General features: G+C 39.0%; 1 protein-coding gene across 1 annotated transcript; it reads right to left on the bottom strand.

The window, feature by feature from the left end:
• Positions 1-2,386: 2,386 nt before the first annotated feature.
• LOC139759796 (anamorsin homolog) lies at positions 2,387-17,134 on the bottom strand. Its single transcript, XM_071682263.1, has 3 exons — positions 17,025-17,134; positions 14,747-14,856; positions 2,387-11,216 (listed from the first exon to the last, which is right to left on the bottom strand). Exons 2-3 carry the CDS (start codon positions 14,837-14,839, stop codon positions 10,476-10,478), a joined length of 834 nt encoding a protein of 277 aa, XP_071538364.1. The 5' UTR covers positions 14,840-14,856; positions 17,025-17,134; the 3' UTR covers positions 2,387-10,475.
• Between the last annotated feature and the right edge of the window lie 4,343 nt (positions 17,135-21,477).

Genomic DNA, 21,477 nt, shown 5'->3' on the forward strand with positions numbered 1-21,477 from the left:
TCTTTGAAAAACCCATCTCTGAGTAATAACAAACTCACATGTTTGTATAAAGTCACCAGCTGACCAATCACATGGTAAGCTTATCTCTTCCTGTGTTTTTAAGGTTGGCATTACTGATTTTGTAAGTTATGAATATATTCAATACTAAAATAACTATCTAGGCTAAGGAAATGTTTTATTTTAGAGGAGCATGTGGTATGAACAGCTAGAACAAAAAATGAGGGTGTATATAGGATTTTGTATGACAGGGAATGCAGATGGAAAGAATAATGGAATTGTAGAATGTGTAAAGCATAACACCTTGAGGTGGTTTGGACATGTGAAAAGAATACAATATGGGAAGTTTAGAATTATATTTATTTTTTGTTTTGCTTTGTCGCTGTCTCCTGCGTTTCCGAGGTAGCGCAAGGAAACAGACGAAAGAAATGGCCCAACCCACCCCCATACACATGAATATACACACACGTCCACACACACAAATATACATACCTATACATCTCAATGTACACATATATATACACACACAGACACATACATATATACCCATGCACACAATTCACATTGTCTGCCTTTATTCATTCCCATTGCCACCTCGCAACACATGGAATAACATCTCCCTCCCCCCTCATGTGTGCGGGGTAGCGCTAGGAAAAGACAACAAAGGCCTCATTCATTCACACTCAGTCTCTAGCTGTCATGCAGTAATGCCCGAAACCACAGCTCCCTTTCCACATCCAGGCCCCACACAGCTTTCCATGGTTTACCCCAGATGCTTCACATGCCCTGATTCAATCCACTGACAGCACGTCAACCCTGGTATACCACATCGATCCAATTCACTCTATTCCTTGCCTGCCTTTCACCCTCCTGCATGTTCAGGCCCCGATCACTCAAAATCTTTTCCACTCCATCTTTCCACCTCTAATTTGGTCTCCCACTTCTCCTCGTTCCCTCCACCTCCGACACATATATCTTGGTCAATCTTTCCTCACTCATTCTCTCCATGTGCCCAAGCCATTTCAAAACACCCTCTTCTGCTCTCTCAACCACGCTCTTTTTATTTCCACGCATCTCTCTTACTCTTACATTACTTACTCGATCAAACCACCTCACACCACACATCGTCCTCAAACATCTCATTTCCAGCACATCCACCCTCCTGCGCACAACTCTATCCATAGCCCACACCTCGCAACCATACAACATTGCTGGAACCACTATTCCTTCAAACATACCCATTTTTGCTTTCCGAGATAATGTTCTCGACTTCCACACATTCTTCAAGGCTCCCAGGATTTTCGCCCCCTCCCCCACCCTATGATTCACTTCCGCTTCCATGGTTCCATCCGCTGCCAGATCCACTCCCAGATATCTAAAACACTTTACTTCCTCCAGTTTTTCTCCATTCAAACTTACCTCCCAATTGACTTGACCCTCAACCCTACTGTACCTAATAACCTTGCTCTTATTCACATTTACTCTTAACATTCTTCTTTCACACACTTTACCAGACTCAGTTACCAGCTTCTGCAGCTTCTCACATGAATCAGCCACCAGCGCTGTATCATCAGCGAACAACAACTGACTCACTTCCCAAGCTCTCTCATCCACAACAGACTTCATTCTTGCCCCTCTTTCCAAAACTCTTGCATTCACCTCCCTAACAACCCCATCCATAAACAAATTAAACAACCATGGAGAGATCATACACCCCTGCTGCAAACCTACATTCACTGAGAACCAATCACTTTCCTCTCTTCCTACACGTACACATGCCTTACATCCTCGATAAAAACTTTTCACTGCTTCTAACAACTTGCCACCCACACCATATATTCTTAATACCTTCCACAGAGCATCTCTATCAACTCTATCATATGCCTTCTCCAGATCCATAAATGCTACATACAAATCCATTTGCTTTTCTAAGTATTTCTCACATACATTCTTCAAAGCAAACACCTGATCCACACATCCTCTACCACTTCTGAAACCACACTGCTCTTCCCCAATCTGATGCTCTGTACATGCCTTCACCCTCTCAATCAATAACCTCCCATACAACTTACCAGTTTAGAAAGAGTGTATAATAGTATGATTAAAGGAGTTGGAGTTAAGGAAGCCCTCCTGTGACATGGGGAAATAGAGTGAAAGAGTACTGGAGAGAGAAAAATGGCAGAACATGTGGAATGGTGTGTGTGAGGGAGGCAAGTAAGAACAGGGGTAAGTGAAGACTTTTGCCATGGCCATCCCCTTGATTGGAGTTCCCAGAAGGAACAGGCATCAAAGATATAGAGTTTGATAGAAGAATCTATGCTCTGATGTACTATTATATGCCCAACATTTCATAAAAAACCGCTAAAATGTAGATTATGAAATGCATACAGTTTTCACTCATAATTTATTCAGAGTCCACATGTACAATGTTTGAATTCAGATGCTTCTTTATCGGCAAGTTATAAATGTTACTCTATCCTGAAATAGTCATACAGATGTGTTGTGTACCATTAAGTGCAAATATAATCCAGAAGTTATGGAAAGTGTAAGCCACTCACTGTGCAGTGCTTATTTACATTCAATCAGCTGACTGATTATGCAGAGAGTAACCATTTAACTCTTGTGTCATTTAATGCTTGCAATTACTTATTTGTACTGTCTGGGGAAGGAATTTTACACTTGTAGGGCCATATCTCTTTAAAATTCTCTATTATCATACAATTTCTTAATTCTAAGTATGCTGTCTGTATCAACCATATCTTCATTCTTTTTCATTCACCCACCACTCATACTACAGAAGTAATTCTTTACATTTCTTACAAAGTTTCTTGTTTAAATTCATATTACATTCTCAAGTTGTTCTATGCTTACAACTCATGAAGGCTGCATCATTAGTCCATTTTAAAAATCAAAGGGTGTAATTAGGTCATTGTCACTCTTCTCTCTTCCTTGGTGGGCAAATTTAAGGCCTCTAGCCCTCCTTTAACTTAGTTCTCAATTTCTGTTATCAACTTTGTATTAGCTCTTCATACTTCTCTATGGACAGTGACCAAACTTCAGAAAGATTTTGTATTTTTGGCTTTATGTAAAATATGAAAGCTTTTCTGAACATGCCAGCAGACAGTTCGACACCTAAACTATTCCTCTAATGTGGGACTCGGTGACAAGCTTGGGATGAAGTCAACTCCCAAGTCCCTCTCACATAAAAATCTGAAGCTTATTTCTTGCTTTACTTACCATTTGCTTAGGTTGAATTTCATCAACCATGTAACTTTGAGTCACTTTTGATTTCCCTTTAGTGTTGATTGTGATGTTATGAATTTATTAGTCAGCTATCTGTGTGCTACTATATATCAAATAAGCTTAATCTTCCCTTTTCTACTGATATAAGGCAGAAATTTTAGAACAAATCGTTACAGAAAGTGTTTTTATGTTACCTGTAATTGTCTCCAAAATGTTTTGTTTTTCCATTCCAGTCATGAGTATCAAGAATAAGGTGCTGCAACAGATGTAGAAATTGAAGCTATTTTGGCAAAGTCTAAGAGTGAGAGTGAGTTTGAGGACATTGATGAGGGATAATTGGGTGATTAGGAGTATACACTTGATTTGCTTCCATCAACAACCTTAGCTGCACCAGGTCTAGTACACAAGTAACATAATAAAGAGAATTCAAGCTAAAACCTCTCAGATGCAGCTGCCATCTGACTGAAGTGAAACATTTGATATATTTTGCGACAGGTATCAACTTTTAGATTTAGGACATTAGCCATATTTTTCATTAAATTTCGAAGGTATCCAGGGGTCAACATGCTGTTGATGGATGGAACTAAGGAATATGAAGTGGCCAGGGTAAACCATGGGAAGGTCTAATGGGCCTAGTTGTCAACAGGGAGCTGAGGTTTTGGTGCAGCTAAAGAATGGATATGAGAGAATGCAAAGTTTCATCATCTGTTCCTGTTGCTATCTTGTTAACACAGGAAACAGTGATCAAGTACGAAAAATCATAATGTACATAATACAGTATTCTAACTGAAAGTGGATGGAGAGAGATGGGTGACTATTGGGGCCTATGCACCTGGGCATGAGAAGAAAGATCATGAGAGGCAAGTGTTTTGGGAGCAGCTGAGTGAGTGTGTTTGTAGTTTTAATGCACGAGACCGGGTTATAGTGATGGGTAATTTGAATGCAAAGGGGAGTAATGTAGCAGTTGAGGGAATAATTGGTGTACAAGGGGTGTTCAGTGTTGTAAATGGAAATGGTGAAGAGCTTGTAGATTTGTGTGCTGAAAAAGGAATGGTGATTGGGAATACCTGGTTTAAAAAGCGAGATACACATAAGTATATGTATGTAAGTTGGAGATATGGCCAGAGAGCATTATTGGATTACGTGTTAATTGATAGGTGCATGAAAGAGAGACTTTTGGATGTTAATGTGCTGAGAGGTGCAACTGGAGGGATGTCTGATCATTATCTTGTGGAGGAGGTGAAGATTTGTAGAGGTTTTCAGAAAAGAAGAGAGACTGTTGGGGTGAGGAGAGTGGTGAGAGTAAGTGAACTTGGGAAGGAGACGTGTGTGAGGAAGAACCAGGAGAGACTGAGTGCAGAATGGAAAAAGGTGTGACCAAAGGACATAAGGGGAGTGGGGGAGGAATGGGATGTATTTAGGGAAGCAGTGATGGCTTGCGCAAACAATGCTTGCGGCATGAGAAGTGTGGGAGGTGGGCAGATTAGAAAGGGTAGTGAGTGGTGGGATGAAGAAGTAAGATTATTAGTAAAAGAGAAGAGAGAGGCATTTGGATGATTTTTGCAAGGAAATAGTGCAAATGACTGGGAGATGTATAAAAGAAAGAGGTAGGAGGTCAGGAGAAAGGTGCAAGAGGTGAAAAAGAGGGCAAATGAGAGTTGGGGTGAGAGAGTATCATTAAATTTTAGGGTGAACAAAAAGATGTTTTGGAAGGAAGTAAATAAAGTGCATAAGACATGAGAAGAAATGGGAACATCGGTGAAGGGGCTAATGGGAAGGTAATAACAAGTAGTGGTGATGTGAGAAGGAGATGGAGTGAGTATTTTGAAGGTTTGTTGAATGTGTTAGATGATAGAATGGCAGATATAGGGTGTTTTAGTCGAGGTGGTGCGTGAAGTGAGAGGGTCAGGGAAAATGATTTGGTAAACAGAGGAGAGGTAGTGAAAGCTTTGCAGAAGATGAAAGCCGGCAAGGCGGCGGGTTTGGAGGGTATTGCAGTGGAATTTATTAAAAAAAAGGGTGTGACTGTGTTGTTGACTGGTTGGTGAGGATATTCAATGTATGTACGGCTCATGGTGAGCTGCCTGAGGATTGGCGGAATGCATGCATAGTGCCATTGTACAAAGGCAAAGGGGATAAAAGTGAGTGTTCAAATTACTGAGGTAAAAGTTTGTTGAGTATTCCTGGTAAATTATATGGGAGGGTATTGATTGAGAGGGTGAAGGCATGAACAGAACATCAGATTGGGGAAGAGCAGTGTGGTTTCAGAAGTGGTAGAGGAGGTGTGCATCAGGTGTTTTTGCTTTGAAGAATGTATGTGAGAAATACTTAGAAAAACAAATGAATTTGTATGTACCATTTATGGATCTGGAGAAGGCATATGATAGAGTGGATAGAGATGCTCTGTGGAAGATATTAAGAGTATATGGTGTGGGAGGCAAGTTGCTAGAAGTAGTGAAAAGTTTTATCGAGGATGTGAGGCATGTGTACGAATAGGAATACAGGAAAGTGATTGGTTCTCAGTGAATGTCGGTTTGCGGAAGGGGTGTGTGATGTCTCCATGGTTGTTTGATTTGTTTATGGATGGGGTTGTTAGGGAGGTGAATGCAAGAGTTTTGGAGAGAGGGGCAAGTATGCAGTCTGTTGTGGATGAGAGAGCTTGGGATGCGAGGCAGTTGTTGTTCGCTGATGATACAGCGCTAGGTGGCTCATTCGGGTGAGAAACTGCAGAAGCTGGTAAATGAGTTTGGTAAAGTGTGTGAAAGAAGAAAGCTGAGAGTAAATGTGAATAAGAGCAAGGTTATTAGGTACAGTAGGGTTGAGGGACAAGTCAATTGGGAGGTAAGTTTGAATGGAGAAAAACTGGAGGAAGTGAAGTGTTTAAAAAAATAGAAGCAGTGAAAAGTTTTATTGAGGATGTAAGGCATGTGTACGAGTAGGAATACAGGAAAGTGATTGGTTCTCAGTGAATGTCAGTTTGAGGCAGGGGTGCGTGATGTCTCCATGGTTGTTTGATTTGTTTATGGATGGGGTTGTTAGGGAGGTGAATGCAACAATTTTGGAGAGAGGGACAAATATGCAGTCTGTTGTGAATGAGAGAGCTTGGGAAGTGAGGCAGTTGTTGTTCGCTGATGATACAGCGCTGGTGGCTCATTCGGGTGAGAAACTGCAGAAGCTGGTGACTGAGTTTGGTATAATGTGTGAAAGAAGAAAGCTGAGAGTAAATGTGAATAAGAGCAAGGTTATTAGGTACAGTAGGGTTGCGGGACAAGTCAATTGGGAGGTAAGTTTGAATGGAGAAAAACTGGAGGAAGTTAAGTGTTTTAAATATCTGGGAGTGGATTTGGCAGCAGATGGAACCATGGGAGCGGAAGTGAATCATAGGGTGGGGGAGGGGGCGAAAGTTCTGGAAGCGTTGAACAATGTGTGGAAGTCGAGAACGTTGTCTTGGAAAGCAAAAATGGGTACGTTTGAAGGAATAGTGGTTCCAACAATGTTATATGGGTGCGAGGCGTGGGCTATAGATAGAGTTGTGCGGAGGAGGGTGGATGTGCTGGAAATGAGATGTTTGAGGACAATATGTGGTGTGAGGTGGTTTGATCGAGTAAGTAATGAAAGGGTAAGAGTGATGTGTGGTAATTAAAAGAGTGTGGTTGAGAGAGCAGAAGAGGGTGTATTGAAATGGTTTGGTCACATGGAGAGAATGAGTGAGGAAAGATTGACAAAAAGCATATATGTGTCGGAGGTGGAGGGAACGAGGAGAAGTGGGAGACCAAATTGGAAGTGGAAGGATGGAGTGAAAAAGATTTTGAGTGATTGGGGCCTGAACATGCAGGAGGGTGAAAGGCACGCAAGGAATAGAGTGAATTGGAACGATGTGGTATACCAGGGTCAACATGCTGTCAATGGATTGAACCAGGGCATGTGAAGCATCTGAGGTAAACCATGGAAAGTTTTGTGGGGCCTGGATGTGAAAAGGGAGCTGTGGTTTCGGTGCATTATACATGACAGCTAGAGATTGAGTGTGAATGAATGTGGCCTTTGTTGTCTTTTCCCAGTGCTACCTCGTGCACGTGCGGGGGAAGGGGTTGTCATTTCATGTGTGGCAGGGTGGCGATGGGAATAAATAAAGGCAGCAAGTATGAATTATGTACATGTGTATATATGTATACATCTGTGTATGTATATATATGTATACGTTGAAATGTATAGGTATGTATATGTGTGTGTGTGTGTGTGGACGTGTATTATGTACATGTGTATGTGGGTGGGTTGGACCACTCTTTCACGTTTACTTGCGCTACTTCACTAATGCGGGAGAAAGCGACAAAGTATAATGTAACATATATTATAATGCTGCATTTTGTATCGTCATTATAATATACTCTGAAGCATAGATAAAAATCAAAGTCCATAGCAATTAACAATTTTTCCTTAAATATTTGTTATTTTTTTCTTACATTTGTATCATTATGCGACACATAATGGTTTTAAAATCTGTTTCTTTACAATACGTGACTTTTGCTGTTTATCAGCTCAAATGGGTAAATCTATTTACCATTGATGGAAGAAAAATTACTCATACATTTTGTCATTTTTGGATGTAAATCAGCATTTTCCTCTCTTAATCATGATTTTAAAAAAGTTTACCACCGAATATAGAAAATATACCTCCTTTTGATATTGGGATAATAACATAAAATGTCAAATAAATAATATCACACCTCGCAAACGCGGGAGACAGCGACAAAAAAAAAAAAAAAAAAAAAAAGAAATTTGATGAGTTATCGACACTTTCCAGGCACACCACTAAAAATCATTTTCTTAGCAAAAGGGTTAAACAATCACTTTCTACTTTACAGCAGGGTGGCTAACTCTCATTAATAAATAAATAGATTTTTTTTTTTTTCCCAAAAGAAGGGACAGAGAAGGGGGCCAGGTGAGGATATTCCCTCAAAGGTCCAGTCCTCTGTTCTTAACGCAACCTCGCTAATGCGGGAGATGGCGAATAGTATGAAAGAAAAAAAAGAAAAGATATTTACTGCATAATCATCCATATTTCTGCACATATACTTTCTTATTGCACTGTTCAAACTCATTCTGTCCTGGAGACTTGCAACTAAATCACATATTTCACTATTTCACATGTGCACGTGATTTCCAGAGGGTTTATGTACCTAATTCACTCCATGAAAATCAGGATTGGAATCAATGATGACAAATGGGTAAATGCTGATTCCTTTTTCCACAGATAATACTTAACATACCGTAGTTCAAAGAAATATTATCAGTAACACAAATATGCAAGTTAGGTTTGATATTACACATTCCTAGTTAAATACGCAGCCAAAACTTTTACTGATTAACTTAACTTCTCAAGGGCTTTCAAGCTGTTAACCATTATCTTTGTTATTAATAAATTTTCAACCCACGATAAAAGATCCTAAACCATATTCAAGAGGGTGGTATCAAAAGGAATTCTTATGAACCAGATTATATTTCTCTCATTATTATGTGTAACAAATTTCAACAAATCAGTCTCTACAGAATACTCACAACTCTTCAGCAAGAATCCTTACTTACATGAACCATATACCTAAATTACATTCGCATGGGTACAAGAAAATAAAACTAAAACTACTATTTGTAAGGAAAAATAAATATAGCATTCTTAAACAACCTAGAAAATATATCCTGGATTTATATGCATCAACTGAATCAATGAATTCAGTTCAATGATCATTACATACTGAAAAGCTTTCACAAAAGACTTAGCAGTACATTCAATGCTCACTACAGAGTACTAGTACATGAATAAATACTACAAAACTCAGCTGTATATATATATATTTATATATGAGAGAGAGAGAGAGAGAGATGAAGAAGTGCCAAAATCATTGGACATTTGGAAAAAATGAGTGAGGAAAGGTTGAAAAAAACAGGATATATGTGTAAGAAGAGGGGGTGGGGGGGACAAGAAAGGAAGACTAAATTGGAGATGGAAGGAGAGACAGAAAAAGATTTTGAGTGCTTAGAGCTTGATCATGCAAGGGTTGAAACGTGAGCAGAGGATTGAGTGAAATGGAGCAATATAGTATACTAGAGGCTGCTGTAAATGGGCTGAACCAGTGCATATGAAGCACCTGGGGTAAAGCATAAAAAGGTCCATCGGGCTGTGGTTTCAGTGCATAACACATCACAGCTATAGAATGGATGTGAGCAAATGACGTTTTTCTTCATCTGTTCCTGGTGCTACCTTGCTAAATGGGAAACGGCAAACAAGAATGAAAATATCTATATTTGGACTACTTTCAATAGTACAAAAAAAGATGGACTCCTCTGGAGTGAATTTTTTGACAAGACTTTACTCTCAGTGATACAGCATTACCATGGTGTAACCTCAAGCAAGCAGAATCCAGTGACACCTTTCCACACACACACACATACATATATGATGATCACACTTGTCCGTGATGATAGTATGAAGGTGAAATCACACTTCAGTAATTTTTCTTTACATGTGGCACGACATGTTTCAAAGAGACAATTCACCTCAGCAAGTGCCAGTACTGAGCAAAGTTATAAAAATCCCAATATCACACTTGTTATGATTTAAATAACTTTGTTAAGCACTGGCACCTGATGAGGTGGATTGTCTCCATGAAACATGTGCCACATGTATAGAAAAATTACATGTTAAATAAAAATTGTGTGAACTCCTACCGAGGTGCGATTTCATCTTCACACACACACATATATATATATATATATATATATATATATATATATATATATATATATATATATATATATATATATATATATATATATTTTTCAAGAGGTTACAAAGGTGCACATGATCTAGTATATGCATAATACCACATGGAAAATGAAACACTATAAGTTTCCAAGAGAACTTTTGTGTAATGATCACATTGTCAGGGGAGATACAAGAATGAAATGGAAGACATAGAACAGTCAATTGATATACAAGGAAGAGACGTAGCTAAGACTGCCTGTTCTGCATCTTCTATCTCATTCTTGTAGCTCCCTTGATGATGTGGTCATTATACAAAAGCGTACTTGGGAACTTACCGTGAATATTTTCATTCTATAGCATAAAAGTTACCCATGTCTAAGTAAATGGACTATTAAATTATCTGGATAGCCAAGCCTATCATATACTGGGTTTCAGACATATGAGGTACTGACATAACTCTTGTGATGCATATCCTTTATGTAGTGTCCTGAAGAGTGCTGTCTGTAAGTTTCACCTTTTCTCCTGGTTTAAATGCTGGTGACCCCAAGTGGGGACAAGCAGCACACCTGAAGGCATCACCAAGATAACAAGTACCACAGGCTGATTTAAAGTCTTTCTTGTTTTCTTCAACTTTTTGCATATTCTCAACATCTAATTCTTCTTTAAGACCACAAACACAGTTCTTACAAGCTTTGCGTTTTCCTGTAGTTCTACAAACCTTCAGACTTTGGGGATCTGGTCGGGTCAAGTCCTCTTCTGTGAGTAAGTCATCTGGGTCAGCCAGATCAATGTCATCATCCAAGTCAATGTTCCAGGTCCCAGCAGATTGCTTTTCTGTAGGTGGTTTTGCAAATGACAGCTTCATAGCTGAACCAACTTCAAAATTGGGCTTTTTACATGTCACTTCAACAACTGGTGCAACCAGATTTCTCTTTTGTTCATCTGTAAGATTCGCACTCTTTGGTTCTGATATGGAGGTGAAACCTGCAAGTTTCATATTAGATTGAGTAGTGCTGATGTCTGTTGTTCTGACAATTAAACATCCACTGGGTTTAAGGATGCGAAGAATTTCACCTAAAATGCTGACAGAACACTGGAATGTGAAAGGAGAGAGAACTCCAGCCAAAACACAATCAAAGGAACTTGCTTGATGGCTGGAGGTCACTAACATGTCAGAGTTCTCAACTGCTACCTTTCCTTCATTTCCAACTGCAGACTGAAAGTATAAAAAAAAGCAGAGGATAAAATATCCCCTTTACATTAATGCCATCCTCATATTGTAATACACAATATCAAAAATGGATAACTAACCCCATGCACAAACTTTCAAAGAATAAAGTTTACTGTTTCTAAATTCATGAGTACAAATACACTGTTCAAAGCATAGTCACAAACATGAAATAGCACAACATAAAATATTTCACAGGTGTACAACATACTTGCAGCGTGAGTACATTTAATTACATTTATTGAATACAAGTATGCATACTTACTGTGAATATGTAAGTTTTTCAAGCAATGAATATGAGTGCCCATTCACAGGAACACAATAAGAATATAAGTTAATTACGATATGCTTTTTAGATTGTAAGTATAAGCTTTAAGACTCATGTTTTAAATCTGAATATAAATATTGAATCAATCAGGAGAAACCATGGGAAGGTCTGTGGGGCCTAGTTGTGAATCGGTGGCTCTGGTTTCAGTGCATTACATGTAACAGCTAGAGTGGACGTGGGCAAATGAGGCCATTTCATCATTTGTTCCTTGTACTACCTTGATAACACAAGAAATGGCAAATGTGTATAAATGAAAAGGAAATAAAGAAAAACAGTTATATCTAAGTCATAATATACACAGCAAAATATCAAAAAAAATTTTTCAAACATATTTGCCATTTCCCACATTAGTGAAGTAGCGTCAAGAGCAGAGAACTGAGCCTTAGAAGGAATATTCTCACCTGGCCCCCTTCTCCACTCCTTTTGGAAAATTAAAAATGAGAGGGGAGGATTTCCAGCCCCCCTGCTCCCTCCCCTTTTAGTCACCTTCTATGACATGCAGGGAATATGTGGGAAGTGTTCTTTCTCCCCTATCCCCAGCGATAACAGAAATATTGTGTCATTATAATGTAACCATACGACCCTTTCACAAGGTTCCTGCAACTTCAAGTCCGTGCTCTACAAGGAAATGGGGTAGGAGAGGGAAGATGGCTCTCAAGGCACTATACTCTTTTTCCACCTGCTGACAATGATACAGCCTTATCAAAAATCACTTCTTGTTTTTGGTGCGAGCACTTGCAAGTGGAGTCCACTGATACCACAGAAATGTATAAATTGTTTAATAAAAATCCGTATATTTTCACAGCATAGATATAACAAAACTGGTCAAAGTGCCATCATCCTTTTTTCCAAAACAATCTACAAATTAGTGTTCACAGGCCTCTCATTTATGTTTCAAAGAAGAAATATGTTTAAAACTCTGGTACACCATGAAAAGAAATATATATCTGCTATAGCTTCAGTGTAAATCACATTTTGCTTTTCAAATTCAAAATACTGCTTGAAATGGAAAAACTGTATATGCGCAACTAGTTACAAATCTAGAAAAAAAATTAGATTCATTTTTTCCATTTCTGTCTTAATTCATAATCACAATAGCAGGAACAATTCCAGAGATACATGACACAAAGTATTTAATGCTATATGACTGTTTTAAATTTGATATGAATGAGCGTATTCTAAATGAAATCACAATGTGAGGTGTGGCAATGTGGTAAATCCTACAGTGTGAAGACTGCCATTTGACAATTACTCTATTCCAGTCACCACTGAATTCTGACAGTTATATCAGTTTTAAGGTTAAGCAAAGAAAGGACAAGAGCACAGAATAAGAAAATATACTAGGAGAAATCTAATTTTGATTACAAGTACAAATAATTAAACATTATGAATATGAGTATGAACATTCAAAATGGTACTTGCGCTTGTCTGGTGTATAACAAAAGAACAAATGTTATACATATAAGGATATCAATGAATTACATCATCATACAACAAGCGTTATACAATAAGTCACTAGAAAAAGATATCATGCATAGAATACAATCAGATAGCAACTCCTCCCAAAGAAAAAAAAAGATATAACCACACACCAAGTGTTACACAAAAAGAAACATGATCACAGAACAAGTAATATTTGCATAGTACATGTGTGTAACTTGAGAAAAAGTGTTATCTCCAGGAGAATATGATTACAGAGCAAAATTTACTGCAAATAAGTGATAACACTTAACTCAAACAGCTCATTCTTTGTAACTCTACATTTTCCTGCAGTGAGCATTGGAAAAATGGTAACAGGAGAGAGTAGCAGTAGGTAGGGACATTTAGGCAGGAGCATTAGGTAGTAGCAGTCAGGAGAACATTAGGTAAGAGCCTCTACAAACACTGCACTAAAGTTGCCCTCTGCCAGTGGCCTGTCAAGGGTGAGACACTAAAGGATAGGAAGCAGCACTGGAGTTCACTAGTTATTAAGAGTCTATAGTCATGATCACCCCCTTCAGGGAGTTCCAGTTGGGAACAGGCATCAGAGATACAGATAGATAGATAGGTACATAGGATATGACAAAATAAGTTTCATATATAGAGGAATACATTAAAAAAAAAACTCAAGGTATTTCTATTGAAAATGTAGCCCCAGCTGAATTGCTCATTCAACCATATGTCCATCCTCACTTACACCCAGTAAGTGAACAACCCATTAACTTCAAAACTGGTGAGTTCTATAGCTCCTATATGTAAACATTAGGTGAAGCTATATACAATCTCATTAACAAACCATTGACCTACTAGCTTTGGATGTATAACCTTCCACATTGCAATCAACACTTATAAAACTACCCCATTTAACATTCAGAGGACACTGACATACTCTAGGATTCCAGCCCGCTTACAATGCCCCTGGGTTATCTATATTGCCAAAACTGGAAGGATCAAATGACACCTAGAAATCCTCAGCACAAGCCATGTTACTGAAGTCCCCTTTAGATATCTTTAGCCAGTGCCATTTTATCAAGATTTCTGTTAAAACCTTGTTCACAATTACCAACAGCAGCTACCCAAGTTGCATGTAAGCTTGACGACTGGCTTCTGAACAGAGTTTGGAAGGAGTTGACAAAAAGATGGACCACCCTGTATGAAGCTGAATAGGCTAACCATTTAAAGTAATTCCTCTGTGATTACCAGTGCAGTTAACTTTGTGTAACACGTGTCTTTAATTCTTTTATTTTGTAACCCTGGCTTTGTGTTCAATGTCATCGCCCATTTGTAAATAGAAATAATATCCCTTGGAATCTTCATCAAGTTTGAATTATGATTGTATTATAATCGTGAATTTCGAAAAATTATCTCCCTATGTACAAATTGTCTACCTGTTAAAGCCTCTGTCAATCTTGCTCTAACCACTCCAGATCCATACCTGAACACATATCATTATGTAAAATCAAGCATTCTACATAAAGGAATCTAACATAATGTATTACACAATGCAGGATGGAATGCAAAAAACAAACATGCTGCACAAAAGATATAATCACTACAAATGTTATAATACGAGGGATATACCTAGAAAACATGTTACACACCCATGCACATAAAGAAAACATAAGCATTACACACAGATGAATATAATCAGAAAACAGGCATTAAAGGATATAACAACAAAATAAACATTATATATTGAAGGATTACATACCTTAAGTTCTCCAACACAAGTCTGTAGTTCCTCGGCATTAAGTGGATCTCCCCAGAGAATTAATATTCGCTGGTGAGGTTTAATGCCAAACATCTTTGAGGTTAGTTCAACTGTAAGTATATTGAGGTTAAGAATAAGATTATAAGGACACATAAGATCTACTACAATTTTACACTATTAAGTATAATGAAAATTCAAGAAAGCCAACTCTCCTTTCATTTTTTACTGCTGTAACTTAGAGGACTGTTGATGAAATGCTTTAATATTCTTTCAAATAATGTTCTTTGGCACTTTATATTTCTGAATTATGAATAGGTCAAACACATGAATATCAAAGGTTTTTGCTTCTAGGTGAATAGCTATGGGTTTCAATACAGCTCTCTAAAAAGTATCATAATTGTAGACTTACACTGAGGTTTAGTAACTTAACAGATCGACAAAACAACACATACAAAACTCACAAAACTATACCTGTATAAAAAGAACCCATGATTTGTAGCAACTACATAAATATTTACTAGTATTCACACTGGTCACAGTCACACCTCACATTTAATTGTCACTTCCCTACCTCGTTTAATGCATTTTCATCACAGGTCAAATTCTAAAGATCCATAATCTTCAGGAAAAAGCAACATTCAGATTTTGAATTTTATCGATTTCAGAAATAAGTTCACATACCGTGGTCTAAGCACACCAGATTTAAAATCCTTTTGTATACCTGGTGATGAATATATGGTATATTTGATATATACCAACATAATGGCACCTGTTGTCTCCTGTTACATTTTGAGTAATGTTCACTATAAGAGGTAATGTTTATTCCCTGGTAACAACTTGAAGTTTTTGAATGAAAGATGAATTGTGCACTAAATTCATTTGGCAGGGATTGAACTACAAGCAACCATTACTCACCACATGACAAAAGGCAAGATACCCCATTATGTTAGTATATGTTGAGTATGATATTCAATTTTGAGGTTCATTACTGTTAGGAGAAGTTATGTGATATATTCATACATTCTGTTCACTGAAGCAAGTGTTTCACCTTAATCAGTCCCATTTTTACCCTGACCTTCATAACCCTCTCCATTCTCAACTTTGCATCAATGATAAGAAATAGTTACCCAAATCATGCTTCACCAATCTTACTATACTCTCCATACAAAACTCCATCGAACAAACTGTGATTATTCACCATTCCAAAATAATTATCCAAATCATGCCCCACCAATCTTATCATACTCTTTACACAGAACTCCATCATACAAACAGTGATTATTCACTGTTTCAATGTGCCGCTAATCTGAAAGTTCACCATGTTCATTCTCTCACAACATAACGAAGTTTACATTGGAAGTGATTTTGTTGAATTCCCTGGCATGTCACTTACTTTAACATGGTTAAATTCGCATTTTCCCCCTATTTTCAGAGCCCTTCCCACAATAAACATATCTAATACCATAGAATCATAGACAGAGGAATTATACGAGTTTAGCTACTCACTGATACTAGCTTTGGAAAATGAGTAACTCTGTTCTGCAACAGTAAAGTCTTCAGAGACCATGTCAAAAGTGGTCAAAATTTTCATCCTTTTCGATACTGTAATACTTTACATTCATACACACGTCGCCAAACATAGGAAACAGATGATCAACAACAGTACATCAATCTCATACTAATTTAATTCTGCTAATCACTCCTGTTCCTAATTGAGATTTCTAAGGTGTTATCCTGCTTTCCCATTATATATAACGGTAACATTCCTGATTTTCATGGCCCTCACCACTATCACCTTACTAGGTATCTAGTTTCATACAAAAAAGTTAAATTCACCATATCACACGCCTTAGTTATTGTTCCCTAAATAATATATTACATTTTGGAACAAAACTAATTCAATATCTAAAAACCAGTTTGGATGCGTAGGTAATCTGGTAATCTTCCTTATTGGTAACTTTGATACGGTCGCAGATCACCACGTTCACCCATTTTGATTGATTTACGTGATCGCTGAAGCCTATCTCTATGTCATAAGTTTCTATATCTGTTGGTTGGTTGGTTATCTGGGCATTAGGGTTATCAACTGCCGGGTTCATTTAAGTCATCATGAAGTTATACATAACGAAAACTTCGATCGCCCTCTTCCAATTCTCATTTCAACGACCATTAACAATCTCACAACATACGTTGTCCCTTATTCTTTGTGCTATCACCAAGTAATACAGATCAAACGCTAAAAAGTCCATACACAACCTCAAACTGTTGTTCAACTCACATTCTTTTTCTGCGTGATGATCAACCTCCGCCTGATTTGTTTTGTTTTCTATGTCGGCGTTGAGTCAGCAAACACTTACAGGGAACAACAAGCTGGCGATCAAAACCGCCACTGAACCAGCGAACATACCCAGCGAATACTTAATCTAGCGATCACATCCACCTCACAGCTTAGATACAGAAGCAAATAATTCAATAATATTTTGAGTATGCTGGTGTGAATGGGACTTTTATAGACACACCTGATGAATCTCTTTTTAGCGTGCTGAGTAGGAAGTTCCTGTTTTATTCTACCACACTGGAATTGGGGTGGTAATGTGTTTTGGAGTGGTCGTCTGAGAACATGGCTTTACAAGTATCTAATCCACCCATGACGCCTTAAGCAAGCAGCAGGGAATTAAGCTCCCCAGCCCTTACTAAACTGCGGAGATTAGCAACCTAATTCAATATACATCAATACCCATTACCTCAACTTTGCCTGAATGCAAATGCACAAGGGATAGGAATTATTGTACACAGGTAGTCCACGTACGATAACAGACAATGAAAATGGAAAGGGAGGACTCGGAAGATGTGGGAAGCGATGACCTTAAACAAACAATTTATCTTGGACATAAATAGAAGTCGACCGCAGGTTCCCCCTAAACAAATGCCATCAACCTCCATGTATCCTTTGATCTCTTACTCATGAAGTCCCCTACATTCACCTTGGTTATTACATTCGAGAAACACTGTAGATTATACACCATATTGGCTTAAACACAGGAGAAAAGTAGAGAATCTGTTGATGTAGTGTGAGGGAAATTGGAATGGAACTTCGGCAACGCGTGAGGCTGGCCAAGGATGGGAGAAGATGACCCTCAGAGCCACACTCACTGGTCACCACCAACACTGGACAACGTTAACCACAATACTCGCCCATCACCACCGCTACCACACACCTCACCCATCACTACAACCAGGGCTATGGTGACTACAAGATGCTCGCGGGTTGTAGAGAAAGACATGACCAGTGATGAGACGTGGCCTATGTTGTTATAAGGTTAAATAATAGAATGTAGGTGTTGTTTGCCTCTGGTGTATATATCGTACGAATATCAATTGAACTTATGATGGAAGTGTGCTGTCTGCGTTCCTGTCTGGCTTGGGTTCGCTTAATGCAAGGGTTAATGATGTGTAATACATTAGACCTGATTAGTAATGTTATCTTAACAGTGCATATATTGCACTTGAAAAAAGTTAGAAGCCAAGTATCAGCAGTCCATATATTGCACTTGAAAAAAGTTAGAAGCCTATTATTAGCAGTCCACATATTGCACTTGAAAAAAGTTAGAAGCCAAGTATTAGCAGTCCACATATTGCACTTGAAAAAAGTTAGAAGCCAGGTATTAGCACTCCATATATTGCACTTGAAAAAAGTTAGAAGACAAGTATTAGCAGTCTATATGTTGCACTTGAAAAAAGTTAGAAGCCAAGTATTAGCAGTCCATATATTGCACTTGAAAAAAGTTAGAAGCCTAGTTATTTATATCTAATACTGTCCACTTTACGAAACACGTCATATTCAGCCAATTCTCTCAGAAGATAACCCTCATGCACAACAGATGTAAGATTTCTTAAAGATAACAACGGTATGAGTCATCCCCCTTCGTACATTTTGCTATATACTATCACAATGGTTACCTAAGATGCCATCCCTACGAAACTGAAAAAAAAAAACTTTTCCAATTAGCATTTCAACCATTCCTGAGAGAGAGAGAGAGAGAGAGAGAGAGAGAGAGAGAGAGAGAGAGAGAGAGAGAGAGAGAGAGAGAGAGAGAGAGAGAGAGAGAGAGGCGGTGTCGCGGCCATAAAATTGAACACGGTAAAAAAAAAAAGAAAGAAAGAAAAAAAAGACAATTTGGAGGACTCCCGCAGTCCTGACGAAATTTACATAATAGCAATACCAGGTTAGGAATGACAGCCTGGGGGGACCCTTCCTCCCCCGAACCCCACGCTACACTTGGGTGTATCTCACTAACACCTGTAGGTGTAGTTTGGTCATTCAGGAAGGCCTTGGAACACTCGACCATGCCTTGGGTACACCGTGGAACAAAAAAAGGAAACCCTCTGTCTCACAGCTATGTCGCTCGCACGCAGAAATGTACCTAAGGACATTCAGGTATGTTAAGTATATCTCGTGTTCATCTTGCGGAAAGAAGTATAATCGGAAGTCCGGTAACAATATATATATATATATATATATATATATATATATATATATATATATATATATATATATATATTTTTTTTTTCTTTCTTTCATGCTATTCGCCATTTCCCGCGTTAGCGAGGTAGCGTTAAGAACAGAGGACTGGGCCTTTGAGGGAATATCCTCACCTGGCCCCCTTCTATGTTCCTTCTTTTGTGTGGCGGGGTGGCGACGGGAATGAATATAGGTAGACAGTATGTATATTTGCGTGTGTGGACGTATGTATATACATGTGTATGGGGGTGGGTTGGGCCATTTCTTTCGTACACAGCTTTCCATGGTTTACCCCAGACGCTTCACATGCCCTGATTCAATCCACTGACAGCACGTCAACCCCGGTATACCACATCGCTCCAATTCACTCTATTCCTTGCCCTCCTTTCACCCTCCTGCATGTTCAGGCCCCGATCACACAAAATCTTTTTTACTCCATCTTTCCACCTCCAATTTGGTCTCCCTCTTCTCCTCGTTCCCTCCACCTCCGACACATATATCCTCTTGGTCAATCTTTCCTCACTCATTCTCTCCATGTGCCCAAACCATTTCAAAACACCCTCTTCTGCTCTCTCAACCACGCCCTTTTTATTTCCACACATCTCTCTTACCCTTACGTTACTTACTCGATCAAACCACCTCACACCACACATTGTCCTCAAACATCTCATTTCCAGCACATCCATCCTCCTGCGCACAACTCTATCCATAGCCCACGCCTCGCAACCATACAACATTGTTGGAACCACTATTCCTTCAAACATACCCATTTTTGCTTTCCGAGACAATGTTCTCGACTTCCACACATTCTTCAAGGCTCCCAGAATTTTCGCCCCCTCCCCCACCCTATGATCCACTTCCGCTTCCATGGTTCCATCCGCTGCCAGATCCACTCCCAGATATCTAAAACACTTCACTTCCTCCAGTTTTTCTCCATTCAAACTCACCTCCCAATTGACTTGACCCTCAACCCTACTGTACCTAATAACCTTGCTCTTATTCACATTTACTCTTAACTTTCTTCTTTCACACACTTTACCAAACTCAGTCACCAGCTTCTGCAGTTTCTCACATGAATCAGCCACCAGCGCTGTATCATCAGCGAACAACAACTGACTCACTTCCCAAGCTCTCTCATCCCCAACAGACTTCATACTTGCCCCTCTTTCCAAGACTCTTGCATTTACCTCCCTAACAACCCCATCCATAAACAAATTAAACAACCATGGAGACATCACACACCCTGCAGAAGCTGGTGACTGAGTTTGGTAAAGTGTGTGGAAGAAGAAAGTTGAGAGTAAATGTGAATAAGAGCAAGGTTATTAGGTACAGTAGGGGTGAGGGTCAAGTCAATTGGGAGGTGAGTTTGAATGGAGAAAAACTGGAGGAAGTGAAGTGTTTTAGATATCTGGGAGTGGATCTGTCAGCGGATGGAACCATGGAAGCGGAAGTGGATCATAGGGTGGGGGAGGGGGCGAAAATTTTGGGAGCCTTGAAAAATGTGTGGAAGTCGAGAACATTATCTCGGAAAGCAAAAATGGGTATGTTTGAGGGAATAGTGGTTCCAACAATGTTGTATGGTTGCGAGGCGTGGGCTATGGATAGAGATGTGCGCAGGAGGATGGATGTGCTGGAAATGAGATGTTTGAGGACAATGTGTGGTGTGAGGTGGTTTGATCGAGTGAGTAACGTAAGGGTAAGAGAGATGTGTGGAAATAAAAAGAGCGTGGTTGAGAGAGCAGAAGAGGGTGTTTTGAAATGGTTTGGGCACATGGAGAGAATGAGTGAGGAGAGATTGACCAAGAGGATATATGTGTCGGAGGTGGAGGGAACGAGGAGAAGAGGGAGACCAAATTGGAGGTGGAAAGATGGAGTGAAAAAGATTTTGTGTGATCGGGGCCTGAACATGCAGGAGGGTGAAAGGAGGGCAAGAAATAGAGTGAATTGGAGTCATGTGGTATACAGGGGTTGACGTGCTGTCAGTGGATTGAAGCAAGGCATGTGAAGCGTCTGGGGTAAACCATGGAAAGCTGTGTAGGTATGTATATTTGCGTGTGTGGACGTGTATATGTACATGTGTAGGGGGGGGGGGGTTGGGCCATTTCTTTCGTCTGTTTCCTTGCGCTACCTCGCAAACGCGGGAGACAGCGACAAAGTATAAAAAAAAAAAAAAAAAAAAAAAAAAAAATATATATATATATATATATAT

This window comes from Panulirus ornatus, chromosome 34 (assembly GCF_036320965.1).
Source record: "Panulirus ornatus isolate Po-2019 chromosome 34, ASM3632096v1, whole genome shotgun sequence".
NCBI lineage: Eukaryota > Metazoa > Arthropoda > Malacostraca > Decapoda > Palinuridae > Panulirus > Panulirus ornatus.